Source organism: Lathamus discolor, chromosome 1, assembly GCF_037157495.1.
Source record: "Lathamus discolor isolate bLatDis1 chromosome 1, bLatDis1.hap1, whole genome shotgun sequence".
Taxonomy (NCBI): Eukaryota; Metazoa; Chordata; class Aves; order Psittaciformes; family Psittacidae; genus Lathamus; species Lathamus discolor.
The window spans coordinates 117311023-117325741 of NC_088884.1; the positions used below are offsets into that span (position 1 = coordinate 117311023).

At 36.9% G+C, this 14719-nt stretch overlaps 1 protein-coding gene across 3 annotated transcripts in view; it reads right to left on the reverse strand.

Annotated features, from left to right (window-relative positions):
- MMRN1 (multimerin 1) overlaps positions 1–14719 on the reverse strand; it is a 46021-nt gene that overhangs the window by 14517 nt on the left and 16785 nt on the right. The window contains exons 2-5 of one of the 3 annotated variants that reach the window (XM_065692021.1): positions 14505–14624; positions 12163–12269; positions 6669–6761; positions 2689–2859 (exon numbers count right to left, since the gene is read on the reverse strand). In XM_065692021.1, coding sequence (XP_065548093.1) covers positions 2689–2859; positions 6669–6761; positions 12163–12269; positions 14505–14624 — 491 coding nt within the window. Of the gene's footprint in view, positions 1–2688; positions 2863–6668; positions 6762–12162; positions 12270–14504; positions 14625–14719 lie in introns of all 3 variants that reach the window. The other 2 variants (XM_065692015.1, XM_065692032.1) reach the window with 2 other exon arrangements.

Genomic DNA, 14719 nt, shown 5'->3' on the forward strand with positions numbered 1-14719 from the left:
CTCTCCCTTACTTGCTGGCTAGGACATCTGGGTATGTGGTAAGCAAGTGGTATTCCAAAGTTCACTAGGGGCTGTGGGAGCATGCCCTTCCACAGAAAGACCTGATCCAAACTTGTGCTGTAGGTGACAATTGGGTATATTCTTAAGCTTGAGCTGAGAATTTGTGAATGTAACTCAATTTCTCTGCTGCTCATTTCAAAATAGAAAGGTCCAAATTACCTACGAACATTACAGATCTCTTGCACTTTTTATGAGATTATAAATTTTAATTTCAACTCTCTGGCTGAAATCCAAAGTGTGTAATTACTCTGTGTCAACATATACTCCCTTTGTAGATTCAATTATTTGAAGAATAATGTGCAAAATAAATGTATGTACACAGGAGACTGAGTTAAGGTCATATATCCAGCCGTAAATGACATTTTTGACTTGGAAGTGATTAACACTCCATTGTTGAGTTCATTTTCAAAGGAGTGTATATTTTAATAATGAAGAGGAAAGAAGTCTATAAAAGGGCTTGATGTGGAGTGAAAGGAGGAAGAAGGACTAGCGAGAAGTAAGCAGAGTTTACTAAATTAAAAGGAAACATCAAACTATTTTCTCTAAGTAAAAAGTAGGAACAGTCTCCTGAGTACTGAAGACCATTTTTAAAAATGCAGGTTTCACTAATCTAATTAGGGGATCATATCAGTTAATTCATTGAGTGTGGCCCCGTATAAACAGATGACAGGTTTGTGGGACCAAAGTCTATTTACAGAAGAAACCAAGAAATAACAACTTTGTAAAAGGTATTGATTTTTTTGTTCATAAAACCAGACCTCACTCCTAACAAACCCTGATACAAAGCTGGGCAGCCAAAAGAATTTCTGTGGTAAGAAGAAAACTGATTAATGGATATGAGTAAAGGACCACGGTAAAAAAATGGAAAAGCAGGGGAGGTAGGAAGAAGCCTGAATAGTAGGGGAGGTAGGAAGAAGCCTGAATAGTATGAAGCAACTACAGACTTAACTGTGCTTCAAAAACATGCTGCTTCAGGATGGCAGTGGTAGTGGGGAAAGATGTGTTCTCCTTCAGGTGAGCTCCTAAGAGTAATCTTTAGCAAGTCTGATGTTCCTATACTGCACATCTGTACCGGGTTAGAGGACACCATGAAAACTTCTTCCAGCTCCTGCTACTATAGGATGCTCTTTGCCAACTTGGAGTATGGCTGACTGATATTCCCTGGACAGAAACCGCAGTTGCCCTTTGACATTACAAATACAGGCCAAAAGAAACTCTAACCTTGCTCTCCCTCTCCTGCTCACCTCATTCCTGCTGTCTACCTGTATACAAGCCAAGAATAACCGCTATTGGAGGACTCACAATTTGAGTCAAGGAAAGTATTTAATAGCAGTATTTTCATTAGTAATTTGAATAGGAGATAGATGGAGAACAATAAATCAAAAAAGGGCCAGCAGCTGGAGATTTCATCTAAGTAGGTATAATATATATCATTGCAAATAAAACCAATAAAAGCTTGAAACACATTTGCAGAGAAGTGTGAAATAACAGGGTCTTTTCTACTGCATGTTTTAATCAGAACTTGGACCCTTTAAAATAGAAAGGGAATGAAGAAGCAGAAGTACAGGATACACCAAAAGAATGCTCTCGGAATAGAATGGAAATGACAGCCAGAATGAGTGGAATATAAAAAAGAATGAAGAGAAAGCAGAAGGGAAATGTGAAATATTCAAAGACAAATTAAGTGTATGACCAAGGGTCAAGAATGCCATCTAGCAATATGGAGAGAGGTGAAAGCAGGTCACCTACGTGAGAGATGGGATCAACTTGATCCAGGGTACAAGAGGGCCATCTAGCATGTGGCACAAGCAACTCAGAAGACAGAGGACTGAACATAGAAGAAATAGGACCACACTTGGTAAATTTGAGGGATACACAAAAGCACTTAATGTGTGATTTATTTTTATCTCAATGTAAGAAGCTCCAGTTCCCTACAGTTTGGGGAAAAATTCTGAAACATAAGAAAAATATTGTATATTAAAGAAATAAAAGCATCAGTCTCAATCTGATTGTTAAGCACCATTTGTAGTTGGGAAACAAACAGCTGCAGGATTCACAAAGAATGGATGCACAATTCTAATAGTAAGAGTTTGCCCAACCTCCTGATCCCTGTCCATGTCTCTCATCTACCACAGAAGAGTACAGATGTTTATCAAAGGTAGCTTAATATGATCAGAGGCAAATTATTCAGCTGGATGCTTATAATGATATAGATACAACAACCACAGAATTCCTTCTGCATTTCCCCTGCATATGTGAATTATGTATTAAAGAATATTACTTAGAGTTGATAGCAAAGCAAATAGTACGTCCTTTAGCAGCTGCCATATAAACAAAAAACAAAGATAAGAATATTTGCAGAAGCTCTAAGTAAATGAAAATGTCTCGATTGTGGCTTAAGTTATTACGGAGATGATGCAGTGCCCAAGAATGTAAATACTTTGTTACTATAAAAGACACCATAACAAATGTCAAAATAAACAAATCCCTCCACCATGGTATGAAACTAAGAGAATTCTTCCTATAAATGTTGAGTAATAGAACAGGATATTTTACGAATGTTTTTAGCATTTTTTTTTTCTGGCACCTTTAACTTCATGAATGATTACATTAATTTATTTTTCTTACCTTTCAGAAAAGACTGCAAGTCTCTGCCCTTATCTTCATTGATTTTGCCTTCCAGAGAAGAAAGCATTTTGCTCACATCATTCATTGCAGCAGCAATGCTGTCAACCTTCTTCTGTAGAAAAGTCAGTTTCATCTCCTGGCTGCTAATCCTCTCATTCATTTTTCGTGTAACTGCTTGGTCAGAGAACAAGATGAGAAGAAAAAAAATCCCAAACCTTTAAAACACTTGTGGGGAGAAAGTGTAATTGACTTGACACATATTAGCTGGAAGCGGGGTGAAAAGTTTCTCAATTTTTAGTCTTGAGTGAATCATCTTGATTTTTGTCATGTATCATGTATTAGTGATATTCAGAAGCACAGCAGTAACTAATTACTGAAGCATCTGTATCCATTATAAAGTATTTGTAAATCTCCAAGAGCATTTTGAATGGTTAGCATATTTTAATCAGCATAATGCCATTTTTCCTCCAGTTAGTACCCTACAGTATATTCAGTTAATTCATATTTAGTCTATCTCCTTTAACACAATCACAAAAACCTTGATTTTTACTTACAATTTATAACATAACTTGATGAATTTACAAGGCTTGTGTTTAAAGGAATACATCTTTTCAGTGTTGGGGGTCACAATAAAGGCTTGTTCAACATAGCAACAAAACAGCTAAGAGATAAATGAGTTTGGAATAATCATTAATTTGCCATTCAGAAAAGATGCTCAACCTGTGAAGTCAAGTTTGCTTTAAAACCTGCCCAAATTGATCGTGACACTTGTAGTCTCTTCAGGTATAAAAAGGCCTGGTTTTAAGATAGGCACCCTTTTAAGATAGGTAGTGATGATAAAGGCCTTGGTCCTGCAAATTAGGACCCCATATGACTTCAGGTAGCCATCTGAGTTTGATAGGTGACAGGAATGGGACTTAGTCTGTGATTTTCAGAAGATGCTGAATCAAAATTAAATGCTCCAATTGCTGTAAGCAAAGCTACAAAATCTCTTTACTTACTAAAAATTCAGCCTAAGTGGCTTACCTTAGACACATGATATATTACCCTATATGATAAGGCTATGCTATGACTTAATAAACTGCTAGGCAAGAGATTATTTAGCAACACATACAAATGTTTATCAGTATAAATTTACAGTACATTTACAATACAATAGCAATAGTATTGCTATTGATCTTGTGCCATTTTTCATTATGGCATCAATGTCTATTCCCATGGCAGTAAACAGTTTTAAGCAGGACTTGTGCAAGACCAGGAGTGTAAAAACTGAAAAAAAAAAAAGGCAGCAAGTTATATGTAAAAGAGTATATTCTTCTGACCTGACTTTTATTCTTCAGAATTCTAGTATGTACCAAATACATGTGTCATATCTAACTCAACAGCACTTGGGAAAACCCTGAAAATTCACTAAATGCACCGCTCAGTGCAGATGAAGCATGCTGAACACCAGTGAGAATGCCCTCCTGTAAAAGCATGTTGGTTTTGAAATTCATATGTGGTAAAAGCTGGTTAATAAGGCTGGCTGGTTTAGGTTAGAATGGTTAGTACCTTCAGCTGTTTACTTTGCCCATCGTGTCTACTTACACAGATACAAAATTGTGTTCATAACTCAACCACCTAGTTTAGAGTCTGGCAATTCTCCCCAATGGCAATGTGGAGACAAGCCATTGTAGGATCTTTTTTGTCTGAATACTCTTCATCATAATACTGCTCTGTGACAAACAGACACATCTGGACACTTCTGCTCCATCTGAGTTATTATTATGAGAAAGTGATTTGAATTCTTTACTGGTTCATACATAGTCACCCAAACTGATAACCAACCTGCCAGGTGCAATGCTTTCTTCAGTTCAGTTTCTGTCAGACTACACAGATGAACCTGAAAGTGAGTTTTATAAGTAGCATAGCTGCATAGTAGGAGCTGGAAACAGAATTTGGCTTTTAGAGTCCTGGTAGCTGCTGATGAAATGACAGACCAGGGCTGTCAGTCCTGGCAATGGGCTCAAGTCATGTTCATAGGGTTCACTGCCAGAACAGGTATTTCTCCTTCTGAACTGACCCCATTTGATTTAAAAAGAATTGAAAAGCAATTAACATGGAGCTCTCCTCCTCCCTTCACACATATATGGACATAAACACATACATGTGCATTGTCTCCATAAAACCCTGCGGCAGTCTCAATTCTGACATCCCATTCTCCCAGCATGCGTGAATATCCCAGCCCCAGAACACTATATTGACAACTGCAACACACATACCTAAGAACATAACTCTTCTTGTTATATGGTTCCATAAAATGTTTTTGAATATAGGCCAACTGCATGAGTGACAATTACACCATAGTGTGTAACAGCTGATGATTATACAAAAAGCCAGTGCAGACATTCATAATTGAAATCTCAACAGATTCAAGAGAAAAGAGAAGTATTCAGAAAGTTCAAGGAACATGCTTCCTTTACACTGTCTTTCACATCTTGTCCAGCTGCTGGCTCCTTTCCCATGTAAACTACAGGCTCATTTGACAGGGTGTACGGAATCCTGCCAAATAACTTGCATTTAATTTGCCACCAAAAATTTACCTGACAAATGCAGTCTCACTCTTTGCTGGGGGTTATATCACAAGCAGAGAATTTTTTTTTCAAATTTCCTTCTTCAAATGTTTCACATGTTTCTCTTGCTGTTATTTAAACATGGTACACTGATTGTTGGCAGTTCACTAAGTACAGACTTTCCAAATAATTCTGCATTACCAACATCTCTATACCCTCAAAGGCATACACACCTCCAGGTGGTACAGACTGGAATATACTATAGGTTGACAACTACTTGCCTACCTCTAAATCATGGATACCTTTTCATGGTTCCTTTTAGTGAACACTTAATATTTAAATTCATGGTTAATTGGAATGGTCTGATAAACCATGATTGTTTCTGCTCCCAGTTCAGTGGGTGTGCAGAAACACCTGTCATTAATAAAATTCCATTTCCATGAATACTTATGCAGACAACTATGAAATTAATTTTCTGGGACATTTGTGCCGGTAAACTTTAAATCATACAAATGGTAATGGAAAATAAACAAAAAGGGAAGTGTGCACACCCAATAGTTCTAGAGACTAAGAGGTGGAAAAGCTTTTCATGCAGCAGTCATCTTAGGTAACTTCTCAACATAGATCACTATTTGAATAAAAGCATTACTGTTACTAACCAGGTCTTACAATGCTGAGGTCTGTACATACCCTTGCAAGAAAACACTGACATGTTCCAAATCCTTACAGTCTAGGTAGGCTGAAGTAAACACAGTAGTGAGCAAATAAATAGTGTAATAAGAAACAGTCCTAAACATCTGTATAAAGCTATAAATTGCCTTTGTACTGTTTAGCTATTTGATTATCCTAGATGGAGCAGTTTAAAGCACACCTAAACTGCCCTTGCTAATGTTTGAAGCACAACCGTACTAGCTTTGAATAAAGCACCACTTTTTGTAATATGTAACAACAATCACATATTCAGATAATAAAATTAACGTCACTACATTTACTTTTATGCCCAATGCTGGTCTATGCTACTCCTAGATTTGATTTGGGTTTGGTTTGGGGGTTTTTTTGGTGGGGTTTTGGGTGGGTTTTTTGTGGGGGTTTTTCCGTGTTGTTTGGTTGTTTGGGTTTTTTTTTCTGGTAATTTCTCTCTTTTACTCTAATATAATAGTTTAAATATTTCTATGCAGAATGACTTTCCTGGGGGTTCTTTCGTCACAAGACACTCTATAAATGCTAAGTTACTGGCGCCTTTAAATTCAGTTTCTTCTCCCTGTCTTTACCAGAGAAACATACCACTGACCCATGACTAGAAACGCTAACGGTTCATTCAGGTCCTTTCAGCACACAGGGATTTTTCCCAAATTGTTTTTGCAGTGATCTTAGTGAGTCATGTGGTCAGTGATTGGGTTAGATGTGATAGTAATTATAACAGCTGACCTGGCCCATTGGGGTCCTGAGGAGCTCCTGGTGTTCTCTCACTGACAGTTCTGCTGCTTTCAGCCTGGTTGCTGTGAATAAGTGATTGTTGTTCTTGAGCCAAAAGAGGGAGAAAAAGGAAAGGACATGAGTGAAACACTGAACATGACAATCACGATTCCACAACAGTTGCTTTCTCTCTCTATTCTGTAATAACTTTATCAAAGCCTAATAATTTGCAGTGATTCTTATTATCTGCTTAGTCCATCTACAAGAAAGGGTTGGTATTAACATTAAAGTGTCAAAACTTGCTCTAAAATGAACAGAATTTTGTGATCTCCCAGGCTAAAAAATGCTAGAGAAATATTTTAGATCAAACTAACAATAGTACAAAGGCAATACAGTGATTGTCAGCTGTAAAATTATTAATTTTTTATAGCAGCAGAATTAGGTGTATTGAAACTGATGATTTTTATTTTTATTTTTTTAACAGATTACAGATTACACAAACCTTTGACCATATAAATCTTCCTACCAAAGGCAATGGGGATATTACATTGTTACAGCACCTAGAAAATAAAAACATTTCAAAACTTCATCAAATTCCAACAAATACCACCTGAGATTTGCAACTGGTATGTACATTTAAAAACTTTACAAGGGGAATAAGTTTTTAAATATTTCCTCCAGTTGTAACAGATGGGATTTGCTGAGCTTAGTTTACATCTCAGCCCAAAGAGTCCAAAGCAATTTGCAAAAAGCTAGAGTACCATTATTATTATTTCAATATTACAGTTGGGAAAACTGAGGTTCAGAAAAATAAAGTACCTTCACTCACAAAAAGTAGGGAACAATTGATAGGATAGCTGGAACTGAACTGAGATTCCCACCTTCCTGACTTATTTTTCCAGCCATTAGGCTTAATTGTGTTGCTTTGATTTCATTATTGTTAAAGAAAAAAAAAACCAAACAAAAAAATAAGCAAAAAACATGTACAAAGTAGATTGTACATTTTCTACTGTATATTCAGACCAATTTTTATACGCTTGCTCAGTTCATGAAGCATTTTGAAGTGAATGCTGTTCCAGCTGGAACACATCTAAGGAATGTCACTTATGTGATTTTCAGTGTTTAGTACAGTACAAGCAGAATAACTTTGGTATGGTGACATTATTTTCCAGTTCAAATATTAAGACTAGTTTGGCCATAATGTGAGTTTCCAAGGAAACAGAATGAAATGCTGAATCAAAAAATTCCCTTTGTTTCATCAGCCTCTTAGCAGTATACATAAGGATCAATAGATTACCTTTAAAGGTGCTGTAAGGTGGTTTATGTTGCAAATTAAGGGGGCGGGGAGTAACAATTAGCACACAAACTCAAAGGAAAGGTCACTGAATTTATGGACTGAAAATTTCACAGAATTTATTTAAATCAACTGATAAATACAAAATCCTCAAATAGTTATCATTTCAATAGCTTCAGTTGTCCTTCTGTGGCACGGTTATTGACAGGAGTTAAATACTTGCATTCAGCCCAGTTCATTACACAGGATTTATCAGATGGTGATGTGAAGATATAATCTATGACAAGGGAGTCAGTTACTTGCATGTGATAAGGACCAGCAGATCGATGTTCTTTTATTCTTTCATTTACCGATCTTTCTGTTGCTCTAAATGTATTCACTACCACTGTTAGTGCTATAGGCACCAGGGTTTTTTATACTATCCATCTTATCTCTCATCCTCCCTATTAAATCAATTGCCCCACTCACAGCTTCACATTGTGGAATACCTAAAAGCCTTAGTTTTAGTCACTTATGGATTTTCAAGGATATATATATTTATGGCTTTGTGCTTGTTTTACTAATGCTTTAAATTGTTCAGATAACTTAATCTCTGCAAGATCCAGGATATAGTATCACTCTGTTGGAGCATGCCAGTAATGGAGCAAGCCAAGAGTGCATTATGCCACTTCTAAAAGCTGCAAGAGTAACCAGTGATACAAACACACAGAATTCCTACAAGACAATAAAGCATACTGCAGAGTTATTAAATGTCATCACTGTATAAGGAAAGGTACTTAGGCAGCATTAGAAAATCAGGGGTTTCATTTGTGAAGCAAATTCAGGAGAGTCACCGGCAATATAGCTTCTACTATATCATTCTTCTAGTGTGCCTCAGTCTGTTTCCAAAGGAAGTGCTCTGACACATCATATGGTGATCAAGTCTTATGTACTGCTTGGTCCCTCAGCTGAGATTCCCCATCCTAGGTGCTGAAGAGCAGCAGATGTGATGTGAGCACCAGACTGAAACTCTAATATCTGTATGCTTTAGGGTAGAAATAGACATAAAATTATTTGCATGAGACCTTTTAAAAACTGGATCTTCTATGTTCATTTTAAAAAGAAAATATAAAACAAAAATTAGACTACTAGACCCACCTTATAGGTGTCATTTACAGTAACAAAGCAACATCAACAACAACAAGAGGCAGCAATTCAAATTGCCGAGCAATGAGTTCTCCCAGTTTCTCCAGGAGCTTCGGGGTCCTCAGCACTTCTGGGTATCAGGTAACGCACATAGGAATTTAATATTAGGCTCCTATTATTGAATATATTGGCCTAGATGTATAATTTATTGACCCATGTATTTTTAAACATAGAATGCAAAATGATTTCAGAAAATATTACAAAAATGGAAATTGGATCTTTTTTTCTCAATATATTTTTGATGAAGCAGGAGTAGTTGAAGGGGAATGCCTGTGGGGAATTTGATGGTTTCCTACCATTCCCTGGGTTTCAAGGGGAATTGCTACCTTTTGTGTCTGTGGCTCACCCCAAGCAGGGGATAGTTACTTACTCCTGTGTGGAATATTTTACAGCCATCTGCTGGAGAAATGACATCACTACCATGAGAGAGAATTCAGTGCTAGCAATGGCTATGGCATTGTCAGCAACTCTGAGAACCAGCTGTTTGCTCTAAACCACAGCCAAGGCAGATGGAAATGAATTCATACACATTAAGTCACCTCAGCCTCAGTCTACAGAAAAGCTGAATTCTAATACAGCATGATCTATATTTGAAGATGCATCTTCCAGTTCTTGAAATCAATTTTGACATAATATAGTGTTAAGAGAACACATGTAGATGAGCAAACTGGGATTTCTTACCTTCAGACATTACTACATGCACATTATTTTAATTTTTCATCCTTAAGCTGGAGAAAATGAAGCTGTGTTTAGTAAAAATTACATATTGAATTTTTCAACTCAGAAATTATAAACCCTTCATCTTAGTAGTTTTGCTCCGATTTAGGCATTTGGTATTCCCAAATCAAAACAATGATATTTTATTTGTTGAATAATCCATACTGCACTGCTTCATGAGACTTGTAAGAAATTATGTCTGCATTTTTCCCTTCTTAAAAAGTTGCATTGTCCATGCTGGACTAGGATCCATTTCTTAATCTAATTTGGTCATGTGTTGCTGCATAGGAGGTAAAGTTAGAAACAGTGATCTGAACATGTGTCTTCCCAGATGCTCCTCTGTCTCACTCACTACTACATTACCTTGAGAAGCATCTGTAGCCAAGCAGTTACAATGAGGCTACCAAATACAGTTTACAGATGTCTTGTAATAACTATCAGAATATGACAAGTGTTTTCTCCTGCCTAGACTGTCAGACTGAAATAGTTATGTATGATTTCACTTGGTTTGAGAGAGAAGCTCAACCAGAAGGCATTTCGAACTAGCATTTGCTACAAGCAACCCACATAACACTCAAAGTGCCTTCCCAGGGTCTAAACCATATTGTCAGAATTCCCTAGTTCTCTTGGCACCCTTCGATAAGACTTCTGTTGTTGAGAAGATGAAGTGCAGAGAGACCAAGCGGAGAGCTCAGAGCCTCTGGAGAGCCCCCGTCAAAGCTCACAACGTCTCTTCCCCTGCTGTTGTAGAAACGAAGTGCCTGAAGACAAGACGGACTCCCGGCTGTTTAAATTCATTAGCGGACGTCCCTTCGTGGGAATTGAATAATACAGCAGGGCTTGTGCTGGTGGTCTGCTCCTCATGGGAGGCATGATTCCAGAAGCAGGGAAGAAGAGCCTTTCTGACATAACACCTTTCATCCCAATCTTTTTAAGCACTTCTACAAGCATTAATTAATTAAATATCCCAGTGCCCCTGTGAGATAAGTGTCATCTCAATTTTCTAGATGGGTAAACTTGCATATGCAGATTATAAGTGGCTTTCCCAAATTATTCAGCAAGCCAGAAGAGGTTTGAAAACAGAACCCAGGAGATGTAATTTCAAGCCTGCTTCTGTAACACTTGACAACATTTTCCTTTATTCTTATTTTTACACAGATGCCACTACAAATCAAGTTATACAGCTTTTTTTCTCCTGGTCAATGCTTCCCTGTTTTGATGCCATTTCAGTTTTATCAGCTGTAGCCTCCCCCTTCAATAAGCATTTTTTAATCTGTTTTTGCTAATGTTTGCATTTTTTTAAAAGCAAACCTTTAAAACACCTGATCCATGCTCACTGGACAGCCTTGCTGACTGTGTCCTGCGTTAATATCTGACTCCACGCCCAGCTGTACAGAAGAGAATTCTGTGCCTGCTGTGTTTCTGGCTCTTCAGTATTGAAATTTCTCTCCTGGATGTGAATAACAGTGATTTCTCTTCATTCCTCTACATTAATTTTTAATCACAGCCTCTACTTTACCACTGCTGATTGAATTCCCTACCACATCTAATGGCCTTTCTTGTAATATTCATTCATTTCAAATATGTATGCTGATGCCATATCTTATTTTTCAAGGCCTGCTTGTTTAAGACCAGCAGCAAAGAAATGGCTATTATACAGACATTAAACTACAGTACACTGCCATACGTTTGATCACCAGGGCAGAGGTAAAATACTCTATTCTGTCAAAAAACGGCACAATTTTACAGGGATCATGTGTAATACCTACAAAAATTCAGTCACTGTTAAAATGAACAAAGAAAGTCCTACTCAATTCAGAGGGAAGTAATGTTGATATATTATTTTATCATATCTAAAATATATTCTTAGCGCCTGAAACTGAAAGGCAAAAGAGTCACAGTGCTGAAGATGAATTTTACAGCAAGTGTTCGATAGAGGACCTGGATTTAATATCTCTATCATTGCAATATTCAATAACTAAAAGGTCAAAAGTAGAAACTCCAAACACACTGTATGCAAGCTCCATATTTAGCAAAATAGAATAGGACTAAAGATTCTGAGAAAATTTTATTTAGAATTGTATTTAGAGTAGAAGAAAGGAAAGGACATTCTGCTTAGCTACTCTGGAAATTCATGTGCAGGGAAGAGTCAAAATCCCAAGCATTTTAATTTACTGTGCATCTCTCCCGGTTTTAAATTAACAGGAGAGACTGTAATGATTTTCAGCAGAGGTATTTGCTCACAAGTCAGACTACACTTTTTTTCTTTTGTTGAAGTAAAAAATTTCAAATTCTTATAGCTCTACATACCTTTGGCTTGGCAGCTTTGCCCGCTGTATCCAGGACAGCACTTCCACTCCAGTGATGTTACTATTTTATGTTTGATCCTGTAGGCTTGGTGTGTTGTTGTCTGGGACCTACAAACCAAGAACATTTTAAACCTAGTTTAGGTGACCAAACAGGGGTTGTACGATACCTGTATCAATTGCATTATGTTATCTTACATGTCAAGTATATCCTTTCGCTAACTGCTTGAAACTAAAAGTGAAGCCTGACTAGGGTTTGGTGTTTCAATAGCAACCACAATTTTAATATTGCAGCCTTCAGACCATATGCATAGATGTAAAAGGAACCTGATGTCTTTTTAGTGCTGTCAGACTTCTTTCCTGAATATCCTATTCAGGAATCAAATAATGCTATCTTTTTGTGGAAGATATTACAATTAATATCTACTAAACTGGACAGAATGAGTCAAAATACAGTTGTGATATACCATTTTCTTTGAAATTACTGAAAAAAAAACCCAATCACAATGAATTTACACCACACCAGTTAACATTTAGTGTGCACTGGAAGCCTTCCATTTTGATTATTTTAACCAAGATTATACAAACATTAACCCAATAAAGCGTGTTTCCACTCGAAGCTGATGAAAGGAGGGTATGGCTATGTAATTATGATGCCTTAGTTATTACTGTTACAGTATGTAACTGCAGTGGCAGCAGCAAATTTGTTTCTGTCATATCTTTTAGCTTTCTTAACTTCACAGAGAAGTCAGTTTAGAATGAACATGCTCCTCTAAAGCATATAAAACAACTACTGAAAACCTGCTTACCTCTTTTAGCATGTTAAATACAAAGTTTGAATTAAAAAACAATAGTACAGTTCTATTTGCTAAACACTAACATGAAGAACGCCTCAAATCTCAAAAAGTACAATGATAAAATGATTACAGACATGCGATCCCTGTCTAAATCATTTCCGGAAGGGGACAAATTTGGAGGCTGTAAGAAAAAAAAATTTACTCCTAAATGAATTAAAAATAGCACCCTGTTTTTTAAACTACAGTTAATCTAGTCACCCCTTCACAAGGGATGTAATATTATGTATATTAAAACACTCACAGCAGCTGGCTGCTGTGTCCCCAACTAGCTTTGCCTCTGAGAAATGGCTTTTTCAGCAGCAAGAACTCAAAAAACATTAAGATGAACTGTAATCAACAGAGTTCTCAGTTATTTTGCTGTATGCATGGTCTTATTTTATGATCAAACTATCTTACTCTGCATTAGCATAATCCATTCCTGAATGCATTTCAAGAACGAAGTAAGTGACCATGAAAGGAGTTAATCAGGAATAATGATTTAAAAAATAACTCTCCATGCGCAGAAGCCTTAGAAATTTATATAGGAGAGACTTATTTACAGGAACAGTACAAGGAGCTAATTTTCCTAAAAAAAAAAAAAAAAAAAAAAAAATTGGAGTTATTGCAAATCTTCTAGGTCAAATTAGAAAATAAAAAAAAAAATAAATTACAACCTTTCAACCATAGGGTCCATTCCATAGTTTTGAAATACGATTATTGTATTTCAGAGTTACCAAATCCTAAGGATTCGGTTTCACCTCAAAACTTCAGGCACGTGCTACCATACCATCTAGAGGACAATTCTCAGAATAGCCAAACTGATTTGTAAGAGGTTTTTGAAATATTTCAAGGGAAAAATGTATTAGAATCTCTGTTCTGTTGGTACTGGTTTGGATTACCATTTTCTAGGCACAGGCACTGAAACCCAATCTCACTACTGAAATATGAAGTTTGAAGTATACAATGGGGCACCCAAACCACAAAGGATAATCTGAGTATCTTTAGCAGAGGCATTATTTACAACTTGTATCCAGGCCAATCACTTTTTCTAGGTTCACTGCTTAACCAAATCTGTGACAGAAATAAGCACTCAGCACAAAGATAATAACAAAAATACTGATGCCTCTCAGGGGATGCCTTTTGCTCCAACAGAGCAGAAGCTTGGAAAACTGCACAGAAAGGATTTCCTTGCCTACATGCACTTTAAAGCTTTGTACATGTGCACCTTCCTTTGCAGTACTCTGAAAGAGTGGAGCAGGCTTAGTCGAAAACTTTGAACTGATCAGAGGGTGCCAAAGTGAAGGCATGTCAAGTCATGAGCTTTTATACTTGCTATAGGGACAATTCACGAGCTTTTATACCTGCTATAAGGACATGTGAAGATGAGTCCTGGAAACATGCTAATATGATCCCGTCTGTTTTCATTTTCATTTCTAAAGTCATGGTTGTATGACTTATGCAGCTGGCAATAACAAACTTGCAAGTTCTCTTTCTTCCCAGTTCTACACACCTTTGAGCACACGATCCAATACACCAAGTCCAAGGCTTTGCTCTGCCTGATGAGAAGGTTTCCAGGTTGTCCACTACCACTGTAGGTATGAGTCTGGTATGGACATAAGCACACCAGTTTCTGCAAGACAGAGAAGACAAATATAATTAAAAGTACAAACAACATTTTTCACACTAAGATATATAATACTTATAGGGGAAATTTAAACCCATAAT